This window comes from Peromyscus californicus, unplaced genomic scaffold (genome assembly GCF_007827085.1).
Source record: "Peromyscus californicus insignis strain IS unplaced genomic scaffold, ASM782708v3 Scaffold_21__1_contigs__length_65335640, whole genome shotgun sequence".
NCBI classification, from domain to species: Eukaryota; Metazoa; Chordata; class Mammalia; order Rodentia; family Cricetidae; genus Peromyscus; species Peromyscus californicus.
This window is the reverse complement of record NW_026294514.1, coordinates 42,720,838-42,748,085: the sequence shown is the minus strand read 5'-3', so window position 1 is coordinate 42,748,085 and position 27,248 is coordinate 42,720,838. Positions and strand designations below refer to the sequence as shown.

General features: G+C 44.2%; 1 protein-coding gene across 11 annotated transcripts in view; it reads right to left on the bottom strand.

Annotated features, from left to right (window-relative positions):
* Ptprm (protein tyrosine phosphatase receptor type M) overlaps window positions 1-27,248 on the bottom strand; it is a 715,625-nt gene that overhangs the window by 130,139 nt on the left and 558,238 nt on the right. For 6 of the 11 annotated variants that reach the window (XM_052750180.1, XM_052750177.1, XM_052750181.1 and 3 more), the window contains 5 exons: window positions 22,137-22,288; window positions 18,361-18,435; window positions 18,144-18,170; window positions 14,214-14,225; window positions 13,323-13,513 (listed from right to left, as the gene is read on the bottom strand). In XM_052750180.1, coding sequence (XP_052606140.1) covers window positions 13,323-13,513; window positions 14,214-14,225; window positions 18,144-18,170; window positions 18,361-18,435; window positions 22,137-22,288 — 457 coding nt within the window. The remainder of the gene's footprint in view (window positions 1-13,322; window positions 13,514-14,213; window positions 14,226-18,143; window positions 18,171-18,360; window positions 18,436-22,136; window positions 22,289-27,248) is intronic. The other 5 variants (XM_052750179.1, XM_052750184.1, XM_052750186.1 and 2 more) reach the window with 2 other exon arrangements.

Here is a 27,248-nt window from a genome sequence, read left to right as displayed (position 1 = left end):
TAATTTTAAGTTCTTATTGAAAAAAAAAGTCATTTCTGATGTTCTTTTTCCTATAGATAACCAAATATTTTGGGGATGGGACAGTTTGGTTCCTAGTTAGCAGCACTTGGACTCTGCCTGGCTTCCCTGGATGCCATGAGCAAAAGGATAATCAGTCCAAAAGTGAGTAAGAGTATTCCTGTATCATCAGCACCAGCCATGTATTATCAGCACCAGCCATTGTAAACACTCTGTGTACACCTGAAAAAGCTTTACAAGGATTGCAGCTGATTGTCCGACTCCTGAAGGTGCAGCCCAGTTGAGGTTGTTTGAAAGACTGTGTACTAGGCTCTAGATGACCCCTCAAACATGTACACCTTGCCAGAGTGGGAGCACCTCATCGAGTGGCCTAGCAGAGGGGTCACTGGGATTGGCTCTAAAGAAGCAAGGCTGTGACTGACTCACACATAAACTTCCATGTCTGTAATTGGGCACCAACAAAGTGTGCTAGGATTGGTCCAATCACCCCTGCTCTGTCTACAGAAGCAGGCTGTTCAGCTTTACTTTAGTGAGCTGCTGGAGAGACCCTCCTGTGCTGCAAAAGTAGTCCCAATGAGGAATAGTTTCCTCATTCCTCTTTGCAGCATTGTGTGCTGAATGGGTCTCAAGAAGAAAGCAGCAGCAGCAGCAGCAGCAGCAGCAGCAGCAGCAGCAGCAGCAGCAGAGGTAACAGTAATGACAGAGGCAGTGGTAGCTGCCCCTGTGTGGTCAGCAGCCAGCTGCTTGACAGCTAAAGCAGCAGCAGTTCAAGAACTGACTGGCCAGGGCAGGATGCTGAAGGGTGGAGGGAAGGAGAGAGAGTTGCCAAGAGACAGCAGAGGGCTGAGACTGAAGAAGGGCAAAAAACTACGAAGAACCAGAGGAAATAAACGGCAGGCCCTGGTTACAGGAAGTACCGAGTCTTTAGGGCCAAGAGCTGGAATACTCGCTGCCACTGAGGGATAAAAAAAAAAAAATCCCAATTTCTAGGCTTACAAAAGGGCTATAGCACTTGCAGGGCTTGGGGATCTGATATCTGAGGCCTGTAGTGGACTCTCTATGTAGACAAGGATGACCCTGGACTCCCTATGTAGACAAGGATGGCCCTGCAGTCCCTATGTAGACAAGGATGGCCCTGGACTCCCTATGTAGACAAGGATGGTTCTGATCTTCCTGCTTCCGTGTCCAGGTGTTGGGTTATGGGCATGTGTTATAACACCTGGTTCACTGGGTGTTGGAGCTCAAATGAACTCAAGTTAGGCAACTGTTCCAACAACTGAGCTGTAGTCCTCGGACTCCGAGTCTGTATTTTTTTAATAGTTGAGAGAAATAAAGGAAATTTTTAGGCAAAAGTAACATTGAAAGAGATTCCAAAATGGAGCCTGGAGGCCATTAGTAGGTAGGACTCACATCCATCAGCGGCTGCCTAGACTGTGAACCCTGGGCCCTGCATTGCTGAGCACAGATCTGCAGGAGCTCACACTGGGCCTGGAGGACACAGACAGACTCTTGCTTTGTGGTCATCTCCAATCTGTTTAGACTTTCTGTATTTTCTATCCTTCATATAGCCCCTGTCTTTTCTCAATGTCCAGTGAACCACATAAAGTCCCTACTGTTAGTCTTAGGACCTTTAGTTCAGAGCTATCTGAGCCTGCATCCCTGAACTGCAAGACCTCAAATAAATGCCTCTCTATATTCTGAAGTTTCTGAATTTGGACTGATTGACAGTTATACCCATCTTTACCATTTTCCCCCATATAAAGCATATGTGTTTAAATACATATTAATCAATTAATCAAGTAGAAGTATTTCATACTTATCATATATCTATAGAATAAATCAAGTAACACATAGTGTATTGTGTTACCAGTTACTATACTGTTTACTACTGTTGAAATATAGAGCTTGGGATTGTGGAGGAACTGTTGTCTCTGATGGGGAGACCAGGAAGACCTGGGATGGGGCTCACTGAGCTAGGTCTGAAGGGATCTGTTGAGTAAAGGTCCTGGAAGTCACTCTCTGCAGAGGCCACACATGGGGCCCAGCCCAGAGTCACAGGTGTGCTGGGATGGGAGGAAACGCAGGGCTGAGCAAAGGAAACTGGTGAGAAGCAGCTGAGGTTGAAACTAAAGCCCAAAGCAAGAGCCGGACGCACATCTACACGAGAGGCCGAGGACGCTACATGGCCTCCTGGTTTCTCAAAGAGCCAATAGGTTTTCGAACATTAGTCAAGTGTAAGGCCATAAATGTCTTACGACAAAAAACTGGCCACAGGGCAAGAGACAGATGTGCAGAGGAGAGAGCAAATGTAGGGTACAAAGGGGGGGGACCCTTCTACCTACTTAAGTGATGAGGGATAGGCTGTGGGATCAGGAGGAGGAGGAGACAGACTGAAAAATGGTTAGGAGCAAAGCTCCTGGGACCTGTGACCTGCTGGTGTGAGGGAGAGTCGGGCCAGGCAGCCGCGACCTTGTGAGTGGGTAGTGACACCATCAAGTTAATCAAAGGCACAAAGGATGCAAGAAAGACATGATGTCTAACAGATGCTGGGACACAGGCACACTGACAATCCCTTTGGGGCCATGGCCCCTGTGAAAATACTTGTGGCTAATGGCATCTGACGCTAAAAGCATGTTAACAAGTGGGAAAATTGCTTAACTTCTCTCAGGTAAGATAAAGAAAATTCTAAGAACCAGCTTCCAAATGGAAACCAGACAGCTACCTAAAAAGTGCTTCAAAGAAATGAGAAAATGTTAACTGCCATGAACTATCATCAGAACAAGGACAAAGCCCCAGGAAATAACAAGGTCTAACCTAATTCCCTCAAGCTGGAGCTCCTATATGACGTCAGTAAAGGCTAGGGCCAAAGGAACTGGAGGTAAAATCAGCTGAAATCTGAGACTCTGGAAGCAAGGCAACAAGAGGAAATAAAGAAAACAATCACTGGCATACAGCTCCTTGATAAAAACCAAATCAAGTACACACAATAAAACTGCTTCCCTCCATTGCCTTTTTTAAAATCACGGGGCCGAGGAGATGGCTCAGTAGGTAAGAGCCCTTGCTGAGCAAGCATGAGGATCTGAGTTCAAGGCCCGAGAACCCACATAACAAGCAAAGCATGGCTGTGCACCCACCTGTAACCCCAGCCATGTTGGGGGTGGAGAAAGGAGGATCGCTGAGGGCAGCTGGCTGCCACCCTCCTTCCAGGTTTAGTGGGAGACCCTGTCCTAAAGGAGTAGGGTGAAGAGTGATAGAGCAGGATTCCAAACGTCCTCCTCTGGCCTCCCATGTGCACACATGCGCACACACATCCACACATCCACATGTGTGAAGGCACACACCCACAGACACATGCACGCAAGCACACACACATATACACACACAACTCAACACAGACACATAACATGGAAAAAAACGTAGATTTCTTTTTAATAGCAGAAAATATTTGGGCTTATGTTCTAGAAGGATAAGAGTCCATTACCATCACAGCAGGGAAGTGTGGTAGCAGCCAGACATAGCAAATGGAACAGCTGAGCGCTCACAAATCAATTCACAAGCAGGAAGCAGAAAACAGAGTTCTCTCTCTCTCTCTCTCTCTCTCTCTCTCTCTCTCTCTCTCTCTCTCTCTCTCTCCCTCCCTCCCTCCCTCCCTCCCTCCCTCCCTCCCTTTCTTCCTTCCTTTTTAATCCAATAAGACAGTATCTGCAAACACACACACAACTAACTTGCCCCAAGAGCTGGAGGCAATCTCAAAATTTCAGAGGGAAATTGTTATCATTTCCTTATGGACCTGGCTCACCATCAACACAGTCATTAAAGAAGAGAACTTGTCAAAAAATCACTTGGCCGCTTCTGGCGCTGGAGGCGCAGCTGTTGCTGCTCCTGAAGTACCTACCAGGCCTGCCAGCAACCCCTGTCCCCACGCCCCATCCCCAGCTTTCAGTGGTTTTGTTTTGTGCGGTTAGCATCCTGTGGGACAGAGAATAACCTGCTCTGATTGTGACCATTGATGGACTCAGCTGGTGTTGGAGAACATGAAATGGGAACTGAAAAGCCCATCTGAGAAGTGTGTGGGCTGGAGGGGAGAGCAGGCACTCCCACTCGGGACGGTGAACAGTCACTGAGCAAAGGGGTTCCAGCAGCTGAGTCACACACAATGCTCTGCATTCGACCTGCTCCTGTCTCTGCAAGAACCCAACGAAGGAGCTGCCTGAACTTTACCTTGTCCGTCAACCCAAGGGACCAGAGCCAGGTGTCTGGTGCTGGGCCTTCTGAGGACCCAGGGACCTTCCCCTGCCCCCCTGCAGCTTGGGTCATCTGGAGGTGAGAAGTTAGGCTTTATCTCTGCAGAGATCAGAGGTTGAGTGGTGATCTGCTGACTTTTCTAAGTGGGGAGCCAAGCAAAGAAAACCCAGGCATAGGTTAGGTAGGGAGATATTCAATGATAATTCTTCCTTAGGCTGCCAGGTCATCATGTAAAATATCGTGCTTGTATTTAACGAATGTAACTATTTTACTTAGAAAATAGGGAAAAGATAAAGGGAGGGAGGGAGGGAGGGAGGGAGGGAGGGAGGGAGGGAGGGAGGGAGAGAGAGAGAGAGAGAGAGAGAGAGAGAGAGAGAGAGAGAGAGAGAGAGAACTCAAATATTTAAAATAGAACAGCTAGCACATTTGAAGAAAATCCAAGTTCCTTAGAAATACAGTATCTGCAAACACACACACAACTAACTTACCCAAAGAGCTGGAGGCAATCTCAAAATTTCAGAGAGAAATTTTTATCATTTCCTCTACTTAAGCTTGGAGATTTTGACATACTGTTTTCTACTCCCCCACTTCAAACTGACAAAAAAAACAAAAAAACAAAACAAAACAAAACAAAAAAAAACCCCAAAAAACAATCTCCATGTTCAATTAGAAAATTAAGCAACCAGAGTTTGTACCCTGGAGAGAGATGTATGAGGAAAATAAGTGGGATATACCAGTGTTTTCCTAAATACAGTGAGATGTATCAACACAGTATTTTGAAGAATAAGGTGCAAAGAATTATTTATGCTTCTCGTAAGTTTGAGTTCTAGCAACAGGAAAATGAACTTCCTTGTCTCAGAGTGAAACAACTGTGCATCCCAGGACGTCCCGTTTGGAAGGGCTATTTTTTTTTTCATCTAAATTGTACAGATTCATCAGTGCATACTCTTTGAGAATAGTATGTTGCTTGCCTACCGAAGGTCACTGTCTTTCTGCTTGGCTCCTCAAAGGGTCTCTGTGCTAGTTACACAACAGTGAAGAAAGTCCTTGGGGAAGCACAGAGGGAGAGCAGGCCACCCTCTGACTGCCCAGGGCCATGCCTGCTTTGTTCCCAACACAGTACTGAGCACCCTGTTACTCTCAGTGTTGGGTCATGGAGGGTGAGTGACCAAGCACACCCACGTCTAGCCCAGGGGCCACGTGGTCAAGGCAGGGCTGCAGGGCCATGACACACTTCCCTTGCAAGTTCAGGTAATTAGAGACCAATAGGTCTTCAGGGCTGGGTAGGTGAGCCCCACAACATCCCCCCAGAGTGCAACCATGTCCTCTCTCCATTTCTGGGAACTCTACAGACATCCCCCTGGGGGTCTGAACAGATTGGCCTTTGCTTTCTGAAGAAAGAATCTGGTTATTTCTGTTGGCAACATAAACAAACCTGCCTTTCCCAGAGGCCTTTCTCCTGAGGTCTGAGCCAATTGCTGGTGATAATCTCCAATCTTCTGTCCAAGTGAGCAAGCTCGCTTCTTCACTGTGATTCATGTCCGAGTTTCTTTTGAGTCAAATTATCATATCTCCCTGGTGAGATGTGCCATGTGACTATCATGTTAGAACAAAAATGCAATACAGAACCTGCATGGAGAATGGCTCTGTGTCCCCTTCCCCACAGCACGTTTCCCTTTTGTTTGGACACACTTCTGTGGGCTACTTGATTGCTAATGAAGCCTCCCTGGGTTTTGGGCAATTCTCAGACATCGCTGACTTGGAAAGCACAGAGAACTGGCTAGAACAGAGGAGCAGGGGAAAACCCTCCGTTCTAAGAATCTTGAACAAAGCACACAACTGAGTTTTCCTTGTGGATTGGACAAAAGCAGACAGACCAAATGCCTGAGCATAGCGCACCAGGGCAGTGGCTGAGGATTCTCAATCTTTTGTCCCTGGAGATGCTTCGGTATGGAAGGCCGTCTATGCTCCAGTAGGTTTGGAGGCCAAACATTCCAGAACATTTGGAATACTTCCTTGGCAAATAACCTTTTCCTTTTTCTCATTTGTTTTTTGGAGTTCTAGTTATTTCTGTGTGTCTCAGAGACATAACTTAAAAACCAAGCTGCTTATACAACATAGGTGTCCATCTCCACACAGGAGGGATAGCCCTACTTTCTGAAGTGTTCTTTGCTTCTCCCCACTTCCAGAACAACATGACATTTAAACTTCTCACATAGTATGACTTATTAGACCCTTTGTCATCCTAACCCTTAGACTTCTTGTCTTTTAACAGCTACTATGACTGAGGCATGTCTCCAGAATACATCTGTTCTCTTGCTTTGTGTCTATATGGAATATCTCTCTTTCAACTTCTTGGGGTAACTCCCACTTTGCTTTAGAGATGAGTCGCTCTTGTCCCAGGTTGCCTCAGGTGTCCCCAAGTTCTTCATAGGCCCCTGAATATTTGTCTGGGTCATGTACTTTTCTATTAGATCTGCAGCCGTTGTAGCCCAGCTCTGTTACCACACTGATTTTACAGAGGGTGGCACAATGCAGTGTTAACCCTGCGCATCCCTGGTGGTGAATAACTTACCACATTAACCTCCCTGAAATCTTACTTTGCCGAAGACAGTAATGTGACCCTCCACCCACTTTCTCCTTCCTTCTCTCCCTCGCTCCCTCCCTCTTTCTTTCAGAAGAGAGTTCTATGGTCTATAATCAATATCATTACTTAGTATTTTTCTTAGATATAAAAAACATTATTTTAGCAATAAGAGGTATAGCATGTATTTTAAAATATGTTCTTAAATTTTACAGTCTTCATCCATAGAATTGATCCCACAACTTTTTATTTTCAAGTTATACTTTAGTAGGAATTTTTGAAAATGTGGATACGGGGTGAGGAAGTCATCTAGCTGTATAGATTCAGCAAAATATATTGTCACCTTTCTGCAAAGTACCTTATTCTGTCTCAGTGTGCCAAGTCCTGGCTTACTCTGTTCTCTGACTTTTAAATGCAAGAGGTGACAAGAGATGATCATGGTATAGTGAGGTTTCCATAGCTAGTTGACACATCGAGTTGTGGAGCCTATTCTCAGTGGGTACATTTACACTATACCTCCCATGCCGGAAACTCGGGTAACATTGTAGAAGAAGGGGAAGTGACTGCAAAAGCCAGAGCATCAGAGAGATTGCTGTGGGGTTGTGCCTTGAGTAATGTCAGGAACTACACCCATGGTCTCACAAACAGGACTGCTCAAACATGAGTTGAACAAGGACGACATCAATAGATGTGCTTAAGGAGATGGCGGGATGGGGGGCGGGAGTCCACTAGGCCTCAATCCCACACAAAGATCTACAGGCAACTAAGGAATACTGAGAGTGGAAGAAATAGTCTTTCCAGGGAAGAGTACACCAGTGAGTGATCCAATACCAAATGAAGAGCCCTGAAAACACCTATATGATAACATTATACAGACTAGGCAGGCTATATTTATGACTCTATCTGCATGTATACTATATACTATATATATATATATATATATATATTATATAATGTACATGTAACAATAATTAATGAAAAAAGAGGCTATGAATTTGAAAGAGAGCAAGGAGGGGTGTATGCGAGAGTTTGATGGGAGGAAAGGATGTAATTATACAATAATCTCAAAAAGAAAACAAGAGAAAAAGAACTGTATAGAGGTTTCATCTCAACACAGCAGAATGGCTGTCATTAAGAAACAGATGAGAACGCACTGGTGAGGATTCTGGGAAAGGAAACTCTTGAACAGTGGGATGTAAATCAGTGTGGCCGCTGTGGAAATCTGCATGAAGGTATCTCAAAAAACTAAAAATAGAATCACCGATATAATCCGGCTACATCACCTCACTCCTGAGACTATACCAGGTGACTCAAAGCCAGCACACTACAAGGACCCTGCACAGCCATGTTTATTGCTGTACCATTCATGACAGCTGAGTGAAGGGAGCACCCTAGGTGTTCACCAACAAGTGACTAGATAAAAACGTGGTGTGTGTACCCAGGAGTTTTATTAAGTCACGGAGAAGAATGAAATTATACCACTTGTAGGAAAATGCCAGGATAGAACTGGAGATCACCGTGATAAGTGAAATAAGCCAGACTCTGAAACACAAGTAGCTCATGTTGTCTCTTATGTGTGGATCCTATATATGCACATATACACACATATATGTGTATAATATATGGACATAGAAACATGACCATCTGGAAAAATGAAAGGAACGAGTGAGAGTTAGAGGAGAGATAAAGAAAAGGGTACAGGGGGCAAATATGGTCAATGCACAGATATATTTGAATGAAAATATCTTGCACCACTATGTAAATGAAAATATGCCAACAAAAATGTTAAAAAAAATGACAGAGATGGGCTCAAACCTTACTGTAATACACTTTCTGTATAAAGAACAAAATGTAAATTTCTCTTGGATCTTATTATTAAAGTTATTTTTTCTTAACCTCACTAATACTTCAAATGAATGTTTACTGTATGCTAGATAAAATTTTAGTCCTTATGATCTATTATGTGACTAAATCTCCACACTATCTCATAGGGCTGATATTGGAGTAGCTTCATTTTATGGGTGAAGAGACTGAGGGCTGCCGAGGATAGATAACTTGCTCAAGAGTCTTAGGAAACACACACAGTTCAAGGCATGAGAGAGGGGGCTAAATCCTGTCACAGTTCTAAATCTAGCTGTCTGAGCCAGGCTCTCTATTGCTATGACAAATGCCATGACCTAAAGCAACTTGGGGAGGAAAGGGTCAATTTGGCTTATGCTTCCATATCATTGTTCATCACCAAAGGAAGTCAGGTCAAGAACTCAAACAGGCAGGATCCTGGAGGCAGGAGCAGATGCAGAGGCTATGGAGGGGTGCTGCTTACTTGCTTACTCCTCATGGCTTGCTCAGTCTGCTTTCTTATAGAACTCAGGACCACCAACCAAGAGATGGTACCACCCACAATGGGCTGGACCCTCTCCCATCAATCACTATTTAAGAAAATGTCCCACAGGCTTGCCCATAGCCTAATCTTATGGAGGCATTTTCTCAGTTGAGGTTCCCTTCTCTGTGATGACTCTAGCCTGTGTCAGGTTGACATAGCACAGCAACTGCATTTAAAAAGCCACCATTTGAGCCGGGCGGTGGTGGCGCACGCCTTTAATCCCAGCACTTGGGAGGCAGAGGCAGGCGGATCTCTGTGAGTTCGAGGCCAGCCTGGTCTCCAAAGCGAGTACCGGGAAAGGCGCAAAGCTACACAGAGAAACCCTGTCTCGAAAAACCAAAAAAAAAAAAAAAAAAGCCACCATTTGAAGATGTTCCTTATCCACACTAGGATGAAGACTGCCTGGGTTTAGGGAAAACAGAACAAGAATATTGCAGAGCAGTCCTTCTCAGTAGATTCTCAATTTCCTAAAGCTTGGTTTTACTCACATTACAGACTTGGCCATAAAACTCAAGTAATTGGGTGATAGAGACAAAGTGAGGGATGGCCAGGACCTGAGGCTTCATGTGAGCTGATACTTAGAAGGCATTTCCCCCTGCAAAACTGTGTAAGTTCATCTACCCAATACCATTGCTCCAGACCAATGCTAGCATGCTCTGTAATGACAGATGGGGGCAAGGGGTGAGGTACTGGGGGATGGGATTATTCCTAATGGAATTTTCCATTTTGTATTTGCTCAGTAGCTCCTTTCCCTTTGCTTTCTTTTCATATATATAGTATTTTCACATTTTCTTTTCTCCTTTTTTTTTTTAAATTATGTATTTGAGACTCAGAGTATTTGCTTTAAAATCATATTCCATGATCACTGAATGGGTTGCATGAAAGAGGAAGTTTTTTTTGAAATGCATCAACAAATAGCATTTTATTTTAAGGTATAACAAATCTTAATGAGTTGTCAATCAGAGAATGTTTAAAGTGAGCGGTAAGACATCCTAGTTTGCACCTGCATATCAAATGTCTTCAGGAGATTTGAGTGGGAAATAATTTTGCATACATTCAGATATGCATTGCCCATAGTTTGTTACAGAAGTCACAAGGTAGGTATTTTTAAATAGTCCATGAAAAATTGGACTCAGCTATTTTATGAATTGTTATTTGAGCCTATAACTAATCTCTTTGACATTAACATCTTTAATAAACATTTGAGCAATATCTGCATGTGGAGAATTGGCTAGAACTAAGACATCATCTCTATTCATTAGGCTTATATTTTCTCAATAACCTAATTTTGTCTTTCATAAGATATTAATGCTTTTGGAAGTCTTACTCTTAATCCTATTAATTCCTAAGCTACCCTTTAAAAGTGCATGAAGCAATATGCAAAGGCTGTCAATTTCACTGAATTATACATTGAACCGTTAAGGGTAAATCTGAGAATTTCAGGGCTGCTGAAATGTGGAGCTTCATCTGAAAATGTTCTGGAATGAAACAAAACTCCAGGGACACAGTTGAGATTGGTTCCCGTGGCTTTGGAGGCTTCTGATCTCAGATCACTGGCACCAGACCAGGTGGTGACTGCTTGGCTGGGCACAGCATGTCTATGTCTGCTTTGGACGATGGGTCTATGCTTAAGAGCAGCTGTGCTTCAGCTGCTATTGGTGCCATGCGCGGTGGGTCTCGATAATCAAGCTGGACAGAGAGCTCAGCCTAAGGCTAAGCAGCACTGGGTCCAAAGTGAAGAACCGTGAGTGGCCAAGAGTGAGGCACAGAGCACTGCTTGATATGCATAGGCAACTGATGGTTGCAATACTCTAATACTAGTTCCAAGGTGGTGGAAGTAACCAGCTACTGTCTCTCTGGATTCAAGGCCCACTCCATGCAATGGAACCCACCTCTGACCCTGGTAGAGTAGCCAAGACCCTGAGACTGCACAGACCATGGGCCTAGAAGAAAAACAAACACAAACGTGCTGCTACAGGAACATAATAACACAATGACTCTTAATGACATTCTGCTATACTCACACTTAAGTGCCTGGCTCAGCCAGCATCAGAGAACCTCCAGTAGTAGGGAACTAACCTCCTCCTCCAGTAGAAGGGAACTAACACAGAGACCCACAACTGGACAACATGCACAGAATGAGAGACTTTGGAGCATTCGGTCCTAAATGGATGTCTTCATCGAGGAGCTATGCAGAAGAGGAGGTGGGGAGATTGGAAGTCCAGAGGGGACGGATGCCAGGAAGGAAACCATATCTTTCAGACACATATGAATCTATAGAGACTGTGACAGCATGCACAGGGCCTACACAGGTTCAAGCCAGTTGGGGTCCTGGGGCTGCAAGGGGATGTAGACATGGGCTTCCACTCCTAAGCAAGAAGTTGTCTGTAACTGACACTGCTTACAAAGGAAAAACTAGTTTTTCCAGTGGCATCTCACTGGATATATTAACCACATTTGAGGGTAGGCCCCATGCCCAGTAATAGTTGGTCAATACAAACTCAATGGTGTTTCTCTCTCATATTGTTTTGTTTGGACAATTTTTATCTTATTGTTCTTTTGCTTATATATTTTGCCTTCAATTTTTGTGTGTGTATGTTTCTTGTTTTTGCTTATTATTTTTTTTTTAAGAAAGAGAGAAAGGGCACAGAGTTGGGTGGGTGATGGGGTGGGGAGGATCTGAGAGCAGCCAGGGGAGGGAAAAGCATGACCAGAATATATTGTATAAAAATGTTTTCTTAATTTAAAAGAAAAAAGCAAAGCACGAAATCATTAATCACATGCATTATCTCCTCCAAAAGTTGGCACCAACTTTTGTAAAGTCTGCTTATCTCCATATACCGCTATCATTTTCCACATTTCCAGTGTGTGGTGCATATCACTTGACTCATAAAATGCTTCACAATTGCTAACAGTGGAGGCTGGGACTTGGATGAAGCAGTCTATGAAACTGCAGTGTTTTGTTTTCCACAAAGTTATTCAGCCAGAACCCCAGACAACACTGAGACAGACTAAAGACCACCTCTGTTTGGGCACTATGGGTAAGCACTGTTAAAATTGCAATATAAGAAGTCAGGATACAATTATCAAAGAAAAAAAATACTCTGGTTCCAGATTAGATGGTTCCTAAATGTGAGCTGATTCTACAGACAAGGGATTGATTCAAAGAATATCCCAAAGTTTAGAAACCCACTCCTATGTAGTTCTATTTCTATTGCAAGAAGTCATGCTCTTCAAAAATGACCCCAAGCTTATTTTACTAATATAAAAGAGCAGCTGGGCGGTGGTGGCGTACACCTGCACAGTACACCTGCACACACACTTGGGAGGCAGAGCCAGGCGGATCTCTGTGAGTTCGAGGCCAGCTTGGTCTACAGAGCAAGTTCCAGGACAGGCACCAAAACTACACAGAGAAACCCTGTCTCGAAAAACAAACAAAAAAAGCAACCCGATCTTCTATTTCTTCCACCACACCTGCACAGCACACCTGCACACATGCTCAATGGAGAGTGTGCTACTTTGAGTTAAAGGTCTTGAAGTCAGAATGCTCTCTCCAGTCGGAGAATGAGTTTCTAGCAGAATTTGCTGATGCTAAAGCTGAGGAAGAGGAGAATCCTGCATTTTATATATGGTAGGAAGATGTTATGGTCCCAGAAAAGGCCCTGGCAGGTATCCCCTTGGGCGCCAATGATAGCAGCATGCACTCTGGGAGCAGTTAGAGCTGTGACAACCGCCAGCCCCTTTCCTTTGACTCTTCACAGTGTCACTTCACTGGTGGATCTATAGTGGCTCTAAGTGAGAACTTGCTTCCTGAGACAGCTTCAGAATTTGGATTTAACACTGAACTTAGTTTCAGGAAAATGACTGAGCAGGAGGAAGGGAATGACAGCCTGTGGCCAACACATGTTTCTGTACCAGGAAGTAAAAGGGAAATGTTTTTCCTTCCCTGCTGAACACATATGAACTTGGTAGTAAGTCTCACCAGCACCTGGGAAAACACCAGTAGATGCCGCGTCTAGGCCTGGTCTGGCATCTCTGGGATCAATGCAGGTTGTTTAATATGTTGCCAGCCATCACCTAGCCCAGGCTCACCTCATACTCTTCCTTGAAGCCATAGCCCTCAGCACACTTCATTTGAGTGATGTGTTGAAGGAGGTCTGCCACACGGATGGCTGGGTGAAGCTGTCCAGTCTGGTAAGGCACGTCAGTAGCCTCGCGTTTCTTGTATGTATGGGACTGAACTAGGCTGCTGCTGGTGTCGCTGGCCATTGTGTGGGTCTCATCTAGAAAGGAAGATGGAGAAAAGAATTGTGAACCATCAGGCTGAGTCAGGACCACAGGATGCTAACAAGTTGGCTGATGACATCCCTCCACTCAAGGACGGCTCAGCCAGAAATCAAATTTTGCATGTTCGTAGGTTTAAATGGGATCGGCAATACTGCTAAGAATGAGGTGGGAATCTTTGCTCTTACAAAGCAGTCCAAACGAGATATTGCTTCTGCAAAGCTCATTGACAGGAGCCTTCCAGCGTTTCAGTGGTAAAATTGGTAAAAGTTTCAATCCGAAACTTCATCAAGACCTGGCGCAAAACCAGGCTTGTCCACATCCAAATGTCAGCTAATTAATTTGTGTAATGGAGTAAATAAACTCTACAAATGTTCTGTGAGCAAAAGAAAAGTGCACAAAATGGTTTGGCATATAAAGCTAGCAATGCGGATGGGTACTCGTACAGGAAATCAAAGGAGAGAGGAACACTAAGAGGGAACTTGTACTGGGAATGTTTTGATGAGTCACTTTGCATGCTCTGGGATCCGGAAGCTCAACGAAATGCTGTGGGCCAACGCATCACACACAGAACGTTCTACAACAGGAAACATGCAGGCCGGCACAGGGTGGCACACTGGCTCCGTCAAGTCTACGGGTAAGACACACACCCCCACACTCCCTCCGCAGCTTCTCCAAGGGGCGAGTTGGGGAACTTACCATTGATTGGCACTTTAAAGCGGATACATATCAGGAGGAAAGAGGAGGAGAAAAAGGAAACAGGACATAAGCAACGGTACTGTGCAGAGAACTACAGGCACTTCTACTGGGTGCTGTCTGTCAGTCTTCAGTGAAACTGTCTATTGAGAGCTGGTCAGAGGGCAGCAAAGCCTTAACCCTCCCATCATGGTAGGATGGAGTTGTTTCAGTTAAGAACTCAACAAAAAAGGAGGTTAAAATTAGTGTGCAATTGCTTTTCATCCCCCATGAACCAAGCAATAACTAAATAAAGGCTATTTGTATTTAATTCATTTGTCATTTAAATTTCTTGAACAAAGCCAATCAAATTGTACTAGAAAATTAATGTCAAAATTTGGCCAAACAAGCCTAAAGAGGCTCTGCTTTAATGAGCGATGACTAGCAAATTAGATTAATAAACTGCAGAAATGTTATCTATTAAAAATGTTTGAGGCACATGTGTTCAATTAAGGCTATTCAATTATGAATTTCATCTTCTATGGGTTAACTCTTTAAAACGCTGAATCCCTTTAGCAGTTCCATGAACTGGGAAGATTTTTATGAAATCACAATGCTAAAAACCATTTAAAGGGAGATAGCAAATCAATTTCATGTATAAATAATAAAAATAGATAAGAAAGGATGGGAATTCCGGATTCTGCATTCACAGGGATTTCAGCCACAAGGGTCGCTGGTGACTTATGTTACTGTTCTACCTAAATGCTCCGTCTTGAGGAACTTGGTGAGCTGGGCCTGTCCTGCAACCCTGCTCTGTCTGCATGGCAAAGCCCCTGGGGATGCATGGTATGAAGGGTGGCACACAGGTGTGGAGCTATGTTGCCGTTGCTGAAATGACACCCCAATCACTACAAGGCGGCTAAAGACACAAAAACAAAATAAAAAAAAAAGGGTGGTAAGCTGATTTTATGATTTGTTTTTGTTTTTCATTTGGATTTGCTTTGAAATTTAGCAAATGTCTACGTTCCCATTTTAATAGTCACCAATACCACCCCCCCTGGAAATTTGCATCTCAGATTTGCTTGTTGGCAACTGCCAAGAGTTATCAGCTGGGTGGCAGGACCCCTGCTGAGGTACTCAATCCAGTGGGCTCTTAGTTCTCTAGGAGAAAGCTCTGTTCTGTATAAATACTAAAAGAAATGGAACATTAATTAGTTTCCCCTCTGTGCCTCTCTTGTTCTCTTCGTTTTATATTTTGAGCAGTGAATATAATTAATTTGCCTTTCATTCTGGCTGAATGGAATACCACCTAAAGGACCCAAGCTTTTCAAGTGGATGTACCAGCAACCTAGGGATGCTCTGATCCCCGGCCTGGGTGTTTTAAGAGTTTTAAGGCCACAGAGTGACAGCCGCTGCCAATGTTGTATATATTTCTCCATTGCACAATGACACCTTGGCCTCGTCTCTAGAATGGGACACCTCTTCAAGCACTTACACACCACTACATCCTCCCTCCCAGAGAGAGCTGTTGTCCAGCACAGATGTGTTCAAGGGGAGCTAGGGGAACTTGGGCCATACCTGTCAGGAAACTGGGTCACCTTTCCTGGTAGACATTCCTGACCCTACTAAAATGAGCTGTCAATCGTTTTTCTCTGGCTGCTTGAAATGATTTATTACTGATAAACAGTATCCCATGTCACTCATTTCCTATACTTAAAAAAAATTACCCACCAACAATTTTCTAAAATTAAAAATGTCTTAGATGAAAGAGTCAGAAAGGAAAGTTTCTTAATATCAGTTCTGATGATTTTCTTAGAATTAAAAATTAATTCTATATTCATTAATGAATTAGCTGAAAAATACCAACTTGGAATGGATGCTGTATTTTTGAGATGGAGGAGGATTAATCATTTATTATCTATCGGCTATCTATCTGTCTCCATCCATCCGTCCATCCATCCTTTCATCTTTGTAAGCAAATGAGGCAAAGATATAATTAAATTCTCCATGAGAACAGGGTCTTTGCAAGTGAAAAAGAAACATTAAGATACGAGGGCTTTATTTGTGCTGAACTCTGTCTCCCAACAAAATAGTCCTTGTCTCCATGTAAACTGTAACGGCTCCCATCCCTGCAAAGGACCAGGGTAAACACAAAGCTCATTTTCCTATGGCTTCAAGGGATAACCTACCTCACTGATCTGATTCCAGCAATATACAGATGCACAGTGCACCAGATCACGGGACTCTACCGTGAACTTAACCACTTAACCCTCTGGTTTCTGCTACACAGATTATACCAGGAAATGGTGACTTGTGCATTTGGCGGACTTACTTTTTTTTTCACACCATTTTGAAACTTGAATTGACTGTCCCAGTCATACTTTCTCAGAAAAGAAGCCTAGTCAACTTCAAAGGATGTCATTAATGTTCCTAATAATAAGGCAGTGCCTTTGGAGAAATGATCTTTGTTTAATAAGCTTATCTTAACCCTGCTGTGAAATCTGAATGCATTTTTCCCTTTGACAAGGCATGTCTCAGCCCTCCCTACCCACAGTTCCTTCAGGATCAGAACATCCACAGAGAAACCTGGGATGTGAATGCCACAGCACACAAAGACATCGCAACCTTCTCCTACCCAGTGACTTCACAAATGTCTCTGCCTGGAGATCGGAATGTCAGTGTGCATGAAGTGAGACTGTGTCCCTCACCTGTGAGAAGGATAAAGCAGAGCGTCCCCCTTTATGGTTGGTGCTTAAGCCAGTGTGGGGGCTGTACTGGGCCTCAGGATAATCTCACTTCAAATACTCTGTTCCATACTTAAGCTTAGTTCACTTTCGTTCCGTAGGCAACCAACTTGCTTAAGCCTAGAGGACTCTGGGATGAAGCGAAAATTACCCTCTCCTTGGAAATCTAACAACTTTGAGAACCGAGAAGCACAGTGAGGAGTCCTGGCTGGGGGTCCTGAGGCTAGTGAAGAGAGCCAGGAAGAGGAAGTGGAAGGGAGGATGAAGCTCTAGCTCCAAGAACCATTCTATACCTGGAAGTCGCTTTGGGTGTGCTCCCTTCCGCACGGTTAGTAGTAGAAAGAGGACACAGCCGGACGGACACACTTGGGTTACTTATGTGTCTCAAATGCCACAGCAGCCCATGCTTATTTGCTCATCACAGGCAGGTAATGTCCCATTTCCTCACCCTTCTTAAACTGTACAAGCGGGACTTGTTTTTTTCTCCTCCCCTGTAACCCCCTGTTGGGAATATTTCATACTTTAAATGCATTCTGCCCCATTGGGCTAACATTTCAGTTCATTTCTTGTGGCATCTGACACGTAATAAACCACACGATGATAAAGCGCCCGCCTGTCATTCCGCTGTTCAGAACATCAGTTCCCTTAAACTTCCACTGTGTGACAGACATGTTGCTGAGGGGTGCCCTAGGCGGACGGGTGGGAGGTCTAGCCCCCACTGTGATCACTACACTGCATAACGTGGGGGGGTGTCATTAGGAAAAATGCTATTTTTTGAAACTGGCAATTTCGGTGCGTAGAGAGCTAAGTGAAAATAATGAGATGCTATTTTCACTTTTATGACTGTCATATTGGACAGAATTCAGCTCTTGGAAGTACACAGCTGAGCAGTGACGTGTCATTTGTCTTCCCCTGGGATCAGCACTAACATTCAATTCTGAACACAGAAAGGGAGAGCCCTGGAGCTGGAATTGCTCCCTGCAACCTTTTGGTATCGCCATACTCCCAACATGCAGCAAACCCTTCCTACCAGTAGAGACTTCAGAGGAAGACGCATCACCCTGCCCCATGCCCCTGGCCCCATTCCACCCCCATGCCCCGCTTCTAACCATGGTATCATGCACAGTTACAATGCCAGTCTCCTCTAGAGTGATGCTGATTTTTCTCAGTCACTCCTGAAGTGAACTTGGGGAAAGGGGATTATTCTCACCTAAAATTGCAGTTGGCACAAATGGGTCTGTCATACATCGTAAGCAGGGCAACGCAGAGAAAGTAAAAAGAGAAAGAACAGTAAATGATTGATGAACGGTCCCCCAGTTTCCCCAGGAAAGCCATAGGAAGCCTTGGCTTTATGATATCATCAAGCAAAAAAACGTCCACGAGCTGCCAAAGGTGGTGAGGAAGGGAGACGGTAGGGAATCTGTTACCTGGGTAGTAGGAATTCGGCACCGACGTGCTCAGCGTATTTGTCTTCATCGTGAAGGATGATGGTGAAGACACAGCTGTGAATAAAGAGAGGCTGGTCAAAGGCCGCAGACAGGCTGAGTTTGGAATCACGGGAAGCACTCCCTGTGAAGGTAGACGGCTCCTATAGAGAGGTGTCTGGGATTCACTGAAGTCCACATAGCAAATACCACCATTCTCAGAGGTCTCTGGGTAGTAACTCATCCTTTCTAGGGAACAGGCCCTCTTGATCAGATCAAGACTTTTCTCATCCTATAATGGAAAATACCTACAGATAGCCACCATATTGAGTAGGGAAATCCAAGAGGTCCCTTGGACTTCTCACCTTGGCCTTTGTGATTGTGCTTCTGCTCTGAGCTGAAGTTTACAACTCAAATCTGTGACAATAAGCCAATGCATGGCTCCTGAAGAGCAGTGGGAATAGCAGTGTTTGGGTGCTCTGCTAACACCCCCTCCCCCAGTTCCTCATCTTTTGAAAATTTGGATTGCTGCAACTTGGCTTGTAAAGATAAAGTTGATTTGGGCTATATTGGAAATGAAACTATTTTTCTCCATGATGCTCTTTAAGTCTTCAAATACTGAAAAAAAAATGCTTCTATTTCTTTGGATTATTTCTCTGAAGGACACACAACCACCATACCATCCCTTCGTCTCCATCGCTAAGAGGGAAAGTCAAACCCTCTAACTGATTCCATTGAAGATGGGGATTTGCCATTTTGAAGGCTAACTCTCCTCTACATCTTAATTGATTTGTAATATAAAAACACTCACTTCATTAAAGCGCAATGACTGATGTGTGCTCAAGGAAGTTCAACATAATGGCCCATGCCTACACTTCCCCTAAGTACTTAAGGGATTTATCTGATGCTGGGTTTCCAAGGACATACATATACAACTGCACCATCCTATCACTGGGCAGTGCCCTGGATCCTTGCAATTTCTTGGGTTGTAATCATCTTGATGATGTGTTAATGTATTTTAGTTATCAGAAGCAACTCCTACTGTAAAGGGAAGCAGCTTTACTCATGTTCCTGCCTTCAAATGGCAACTATGCCAACGACAGAGGGAGGGATCCAGGCTCCCTGTCATTTATCTGGCTGTTTCTCTAAAACAGACAAAGGTCACACTTATACATGATTCCGGTAAGTTGCCAGGAAAACAGCTATCAATGAAAACAGGAACTAAAAAAATCCTGCACGTATAAACTGCTCAAGGAGAGAGCACAAGGCCACTTCCTCACCTGCAGCCATTTTTATATGCTTGGTAAAAGTGTGCAAGGCAGATACAAAATGACCACATTTATTTCCACCTTTGTGTTAAAATATGTTTGTCTTTAACTATTCATATTGAGCCCATTTCCTTTTCCCATATTCTATATTCCCCCTTTTATGGGGTATTAAAGTAGAAGTCACAGCTCATATTTGCTGTGGTAGACAGATTATTCTCCACTGCCATAAATGAATTCTGGTTTACTTTTAAATTCTTCAATCTCATTTTTCTTACTACATTATTTTAGAAAGGGACTCACCCCACAGCTTCTAGAACTTTTTGAGTGATGTCTTGCAGATATGTATATTTGCACGTCGTGTGTGTGTGTGTGTGTGTGTGTGTGTGTGTGTGTGTGTGTGTGTGTACATGTGTGCATGCACATGCATGCTATAGCCCTGGTGTCTGTAAACTCTCCTGGGATTGCTTCTCTAGTAGCTTTTATTGAAAGGGAATGAATAGAGTACTAGAAAAATGTTTACCACTGGGGATCCCTGTCAGGGAAACTGTAAGAGATCTCTCATGGCTAACCAAGCAAGAGGGGACAACTTCTGTGTTTATTGAGAGGACGGTCAAAGAATTCCAAATGGTGGGTCAGCCGGGGAGGCTTTAGTGGCAAACCTATGCTCTTCAGCATCCTTGACTGTCTACAGACACAGACCTTAACAGAACCAACTGCCTACTTAGAATTCCCATCCAGAAGTGATGTTCTCCCTGGGGTTCAAACTTGAAACATCCCATAGCTAGTAATTTCGGTTCCTGTTCTTGGAGTGAGTCATTTCAAGAAAATTTATTCCTGAAGAAACTAATTGTGGAATAGAAGTTTGGAACCTTGATGGATGACCCTGGAATGTGGAGAACATCTCTGAGCTCGCTCTTCCTTCTTTCCTCCATTTTTTTTTGTCTTCCGGGGGTTTCACATGTTTCACTAGATAGATTTCCTCCTCCGAGCTGTGGCCTCCAGCCCTGTGTGGCCCCTTACATACTGATGCTCAGAGGATGACGACTACTGTACAAATTCCAACTCTGTATGAGCTCAAAGGTGTGTGTGTGTGTGTGTGTGTGTGTGTGTGTGTGTGTGTGTGTGTGTGTTTACCTAGGTCTAATTGACAACAAACAAAGGCAGGGTACTTTAATTTGGAACTATGTACACTATGCATTTTTATTTTTTTTAGTGAAAAACAAGTTACTTTTGCTACAAAAAAAAAAGGCAATGACAATCTTACTAAAAATGTGAAAGCATTTTCTATGATGACACACCAGTTTCTGCAGCCTCCACTGAATGTCATAGAAGGGTAGAGGCTGGTGGCCAAGAACCCAAACTGAAAAGTGCTGCCCTCCCAGTGTGTCAGAGTAGTGTCTTCTGCAAGGAAGTCTAGCAGGCTGGGGATGCACAGGGAACACATACATAAACAGGGGGAGGAAAGGTAGGGTGATGGCAGCCACTACAAATGGAAGGAGCAGTCTGTGAAAGCTAAGTGAGTGGAAAAGGCGTGCAAGGCTCCGGAGCAGGTACAGGTGAGCATACCACGGTCCTAAGAGAGGAAAGGCTGGCAGCCCAGCATCCTCTAGCTAAGAGGTTTGGTCAGGTGGCTGGCCAGCAGACACGGTCCACAGCTACCAGAGATCCCCTAGACCCCATCTCCATGCTTCTCACCATTGTGAGCCTCACCACCAGCCTTTCTGTGCATTGTTTTGGTCATAGCTGTGCTGCTGTACCCACGTGCTGATGACATCCTGCAGTGGGCTGTATGAATGGATTTCACACAAAGAAACCCTATCTTTGGACCTGAGGAGTGTGTGCCATGAACCATGAAATCAGGCCCAGCTGTGGGGTTTACCTCCGGTCATTGACAACACAATCAGGGATGGAAAGGGGCTCCAATTTTGCAGCTCATATAACCAACTGAACTGATGATCTCTCAAAATACTGCCTGTCCAGGGATCACGGGTGATAGCCCAGGTAGGCATTGGTTGGGCACCGTTAGCCCACCTGATGTGAAGCTTAAGGTACGCTGAAGCACATTTTAATTTATTAATTGCCACTAATTGCCCTATAATAAAGGCAGAACCTGTCGGCTGAACAAACAAACAATTAACTTGTTACTGCCAGTTAATGACCTGTCTCCCAACAGACTTCCCGGGTGCAATTCCACACCTGGCTGGCTCACAAATGGGATCGCAACCACAAAAGGGGTGAGGGGCGCAGGTGCATCCTCAGCCAGAGGGGAGCCTTTGTGTCACTGCGCTCAAAGCATTGAAAGACATGTCACCGTGGCTCCCTGGGCTCACTGTCGTAGGTCCCAGTATCTTTAGAAAAACACCTTCACTAAGCAACACGAGGCACGGAGACTGGAAAAAGCATTCTGTGTGAGAATGCTGTAAGAGGATTTGGGGCTTTAATCTCACAGAGCTACTGGAAGCCTGTCTAGCCCAACAGACACAGTCAAAGCCACGCAGTGCGGACACTTACATCTCCCGTTCAGGTTGTGCGTGTCCATGAAGGAAAAGGCCTCGTCGCAGTTCGTGCCTTGCTCGGCGTAGCTCTTGTCCATAGAATTCACCATCACGGTCATCTCCTGCCGGGTGCTGCTCATCGTCTCCTTCCTCTTCTTGGCCAGTTTCCTTGGGACAAAGAGTTCAGTTATGTAGACGTGCATGTGGATGGAAGACAGAGTCGTGGCACAAACACGGACTCATGTCCAGGAATAACCTCTACCAAGTCAATCATTCACTCTTGCGTTGATTTGTATGCCTTATCCATGTGAGGTATCCTGCCAGACTGCACACACAGAAATAGAAAACATCCACTTCCTCTCTTAACAACAGCAGCAGTAACAGCAGCAACAGCAGCAACAACAACAGTAGCAGTAGCAGCAGCAGCAGCAGCAGCAGCAGCAGCAGCAGCAGTAGCAGCAACCAACAGAGACAGAGCTTTGCCTACAACGAGCAAACTCCAGATCACCATTGACCCCTAGATGATTGTCATCATCTGTCAGCTGCTAAGCTCCCAGAGTTACTAGCTTCTTACCAAATAATTGTCTGAGACGCAGTGTCAAAGAGTAGATGCTAATAAATATTTGCCAGGCAAAGATCGGACTACAAGTTCTCAATCTGTGACAGGGTTACACCCCAGTGAACTGCAATTATTCTGTGTCGAAACGACGTGGACTATAAGCCAACCTAACTTCCAACAGGGTTAAGTTCTCTTCAGCAGAAGGAAATGGACAAAGTCCCTGAACAGGGATGCAGTCGCTGAACAGGGAGGGATCCAGGCCTTCGTATCCCCATTATGTAAAGTGACAGCTACCTATATGAAAGCCCAATGGAAAATGACATAAAAAAGCAGATAAGACACACTTTTGCAGATCTTATCACCAGCGATTATGTACCCAAGACAGACAAGGATGGAATTCAAAACCCTATAGAAAAAATGATGTCCTAAGGTGTCAGAAGACTGAGCACCGTCAATCCAGCCTGCTGTGGAAGTCTCTCCTGGAAATGGCTCATGAACATGGCCAGAACAATGGCAGGATCAACAGACTGCTAACATGGAAAAGGGGGATTTTCCTGGGGTCCCAGCCATACACACACAACTACAGGCAACAGATGAATGCTAGGAGGAAGTCAGCCTCTCCCAGGGATGAGCTTCTGGTCCAGTGCAGCATAGTCAGCCTTGAAACCATAATACACACAATCAAAATGAGCACAGCGGGCTGCATTTCTATATTTGCGCACACACATACATGTATATGACAATAATAATCGAAGAAAAGAAAAAGGCTAGCAACTGGAGAATGGAGAGACATGCCAGTGACTGGGGGAAGAAAGTGGAGGAGGAGAGTGATGTAATTCTGTTTTCATATGTTTTTAAAATAACATAAAACATTTTTAAAGGAAAGGAAAAAGAAGAGAAAATATTCAAACTCTGCCTAAGCACCTACTACCATTTAAAACAAGAATGGCGGTGATTTCTAGTAAATCATCCTGACACTGATCAACCTAGGACATGGCAGAACTGAAAATGAGCCACATAATCACAACCACACCCATGTCAGGTGATTGCTAAGGCAACGGCGGGTGCTGGAACAGGAGACATATGGATAATCTTTATTATCGTTTCTAAATGATGCATAATCCAAATGCTTTCTTGCCTGTAGTTATAATCATCTTTTAATTCTATGCTTTGAAAGAAGAACAGCCCCAAGATTAACTTGCCCTTTTAATTGCTAAAAGTTAGTGGAACAAAAGACATTTATTTAAGACAGATGAGTGAAAATCACCTACAATGTCTCCTGGAGGGAGAAATGATGAGCATGGTTAAGAGGCCAGCCAGTCTGACCTCTTTGGGCACCGGCACCCTCTCTTTCTATGTGCAGACATGACTATCTTTGTAAGCCCCTTCCCGGCCACCTGCACTGTGGGGAAGCCAGTGTCTAGGCCTGCCATTATCAATGCTCTGGGCAGAGGCCACTGTAGCTCCATCTTATCCAAAGCCCCTGGAAAAATTCTTAGGCCAGGTCTCCCCTGGAACACTGAAGTGGAGACTGAGAATCTCAGCTCCATGGTTCAAACAAAATGCTCACGTTGAGTGTGAATTTCTTTGATATATTATGGACTAATTTACACAGATAAATGCTTCAACATTTCCCTTTAGTTCAACTTAAAAAGAGTGGCCTAGTCAACTTTCCCAGACTCCCCTCTACCTTTGCCTGTCTGAATTCCTCTAAAAAGATTACAAAACAACAGCTCACGGGTACCTCTTGCATTGTTGCTGGCAGGGTGGGAGATGGTGGCAGATGGGGGACATACAGCCCTAACAAAAGCTAGGCTTGTACCGGAAATACCTTTTCCTTTCTAATTTTTATATGTATGAATTAATTTCAGAGTACCACACAAACATTTCATTACTGATCCTTAAGTACAAAGGAAGCCCTTTAAGGATTCACAGGCGATGCTCAGATTGAATGGAGGTCCAGTCAGAAACCCACATTGATGCTCATATCTGTTAGACAAGTACTTTAAGCCCATGAACCCATTTCAAAACCCAGCTAGCTCTCAGTGTCCTCAGCCAGCCTGCCTTCATTGATTCTTTGCTTTTTCTGTGTTTTCAATGCCCAGCACAAATATCCTGTGAAGGAAGCCAGGGTCAGAAAATAAGGGTAGTGAGTTCTGGAGACAAAGAGGGGAAACAGACTTGGCTCCATCAATGAATGCCCATGGGAGTCCACTCACCACAACTTTCAGAAGCCCCAAAGCTAGATTTTGTGTTAACTCAGGGTTTAAATGTTGGCAAATGTCTTAGTCAGGGTTTCTGTTGCTGCAAAGAAACACCATGACCAAAAAGCAACTTGGGGAGGAAAGGGTTTATTTGGCTTACACTTCCATATCCCTGTTCATCACTGAAGGAAGTCAGGACAAGAACTCAAATAGAGCAGGAACCCAGTGGCAGGAGCTGATGCAGAGGCCATGGAGGGGGTGCTGCTTATTGGCTTCCTTTGCCTGGCTTACTCAGCTTTCTTATACAACCCGGGACACCAGCATAGGGATGGTACCACCCACAATGGGTTGGGTCCTCACCTATCAATCACTAATTAAAAAAATGTTCTATAGCAGTAGCTCTCAACCTTTGCTGAGACCCTTTAATACAGTTCTTCATGTTATGGTGACCCCCAACAATAAAATTATTTCGTTGCTACTTCATAACTGTAATGTTGCTATTGCTATGAATTGTAGTGTAAATATCTGATATGCAGAATATCTGCTATGTGACCTCTTGGGGATCATGACCCATAGGTTGAGAATCACTGTTCTATAGGCTTACCTACAGCCCAACCTTATGGAGGCATTTTCTCAGTTAAGGTTCTCTCCTTTCAGATAACTCTACCTTGCATCAAGTATAGCATGAATCTTAAAAAGTCTTATTAATAAAAACAAACCCACAGCCAGGTATTGGGGTGAACACTGAAAGATCAGAGAAACAGAACAGGCCACAGCTAACCTCACCTTACCAACTTCTCAGCTGATATTGTTTCCTTAAACTGGAAGCCTCTGAGTCCTCATCCGAATGGATCTCAGCTGAACTGCTGCTAAAAGCTAAAAGCTTAAAAAGGCTCTAGTTGCTCGTCCTCACCCCTTGTATACCTTTCTGCTTCCTGCCATCACTTCCTGGGATTAAAGGCATGTGTCACTATGTCTGGCTGTTTCCAGTGTAGCTTTGAACTCACAGAGATCCAGAGGATCTCTGCCTCTGGAATGCTAGGTTTAAAGGTGCGTGCTACCACTGCCTAAATCTATGTTTAATATAGTGGCTGCTCTGTCTCTGACCCCCAGATAAGTTTATTGGGGTACATAGTATATCAACCACAATCAAGTTGATATAAAACTAGCCACTACAGCAAATAATTAAAAATGTAAAATAAAACACTGTTTGGCCCAAATAAAGTACACTCGTTGGCACTGGTGCCCTCCACAGCACTTAGAGGCTGAACTGTGTTAGAAGGGAGAGGAGTAGGAACTGATGTTCCCCACACAGCCAGAGCACGTCAACGCCCTGCACTTGTTCTCTCCTCTGATCCTGGCAACCATGGGAGACTTTTATTTTCAATTCTTACTTTGCAAATGAGAGGACTGAGTTTCAGGAAAGCTACCCACTCGAACGGTAGAACTGAGCCAAGGCCTACAACTCTCTAACATGAATACTCTACAGCCCCAAATGTAAACACTGTGTGCTGAAAAGTCAGAGAAAGAGACATGGAATGCATTGCAAGATGCTAGTGGCATGCAAAAATGCTGATGGATGGAATCATTCACCATCATGGGTAACAACTCAGTTATTCAAAGTAGGTTCCTCAGTTATGGGAGATGTGGCTTGACACCAGGGTCTTTTATTTGCTCTTATATGTGGCAGAGAAGTGCCTGTCAACACTCACAAATGGCTGAGAAGGTTTAGATTTAGAACTGAAGTTCACTTAAGACTGGACAACTTGGTCTCCCCCCCCCCCCCCCGTGAGAGTGTGTGTGTGTGTGTGTGTGTGTGTGTCTGTCTGTCTGTCTGTCTATCTCTGTCTCTCCTTTACCACCCTGTGCTGCAGATCAGTGATTTTTTTAAGTTGAAAACCACGAGAAAAACTTTCTGAATTTAATATCCTTTATGGAAAGAAACCCCTTAACTGGAAAACATTTCCTTTATACTCTTATCTAAAGATGAGTAAATTTATTTTTCATCCTAATGTTTAGAGAATGGTTTTTCTGAAACACTGTAATTGCCAATCTCCAAACCTGTGCTGTCTGAATCTCAAAGGTCCTGGGTAATTAAAAGAAGAAGAAAGAAAGGCTCCTATCAATATCTATAAATAGATGATTTTAAAAAATGAGACAGCGCTCTGCAGAGTTTCCTGGCAGCAGGAAGGGATCAGAAGTTACCACTCTCTCCAAACAATAACCCAAGCAGGACAGAACGCAAACTGACTCTTCTAGATTGATTGGGGGGCTGAGGACACAGGGAACCACTGTCCCCCCAAGCAGGATGACTATGGGCAAATGTGGAACTCACAACTCAAAGGAGTGAAAGTACATGTGCAAA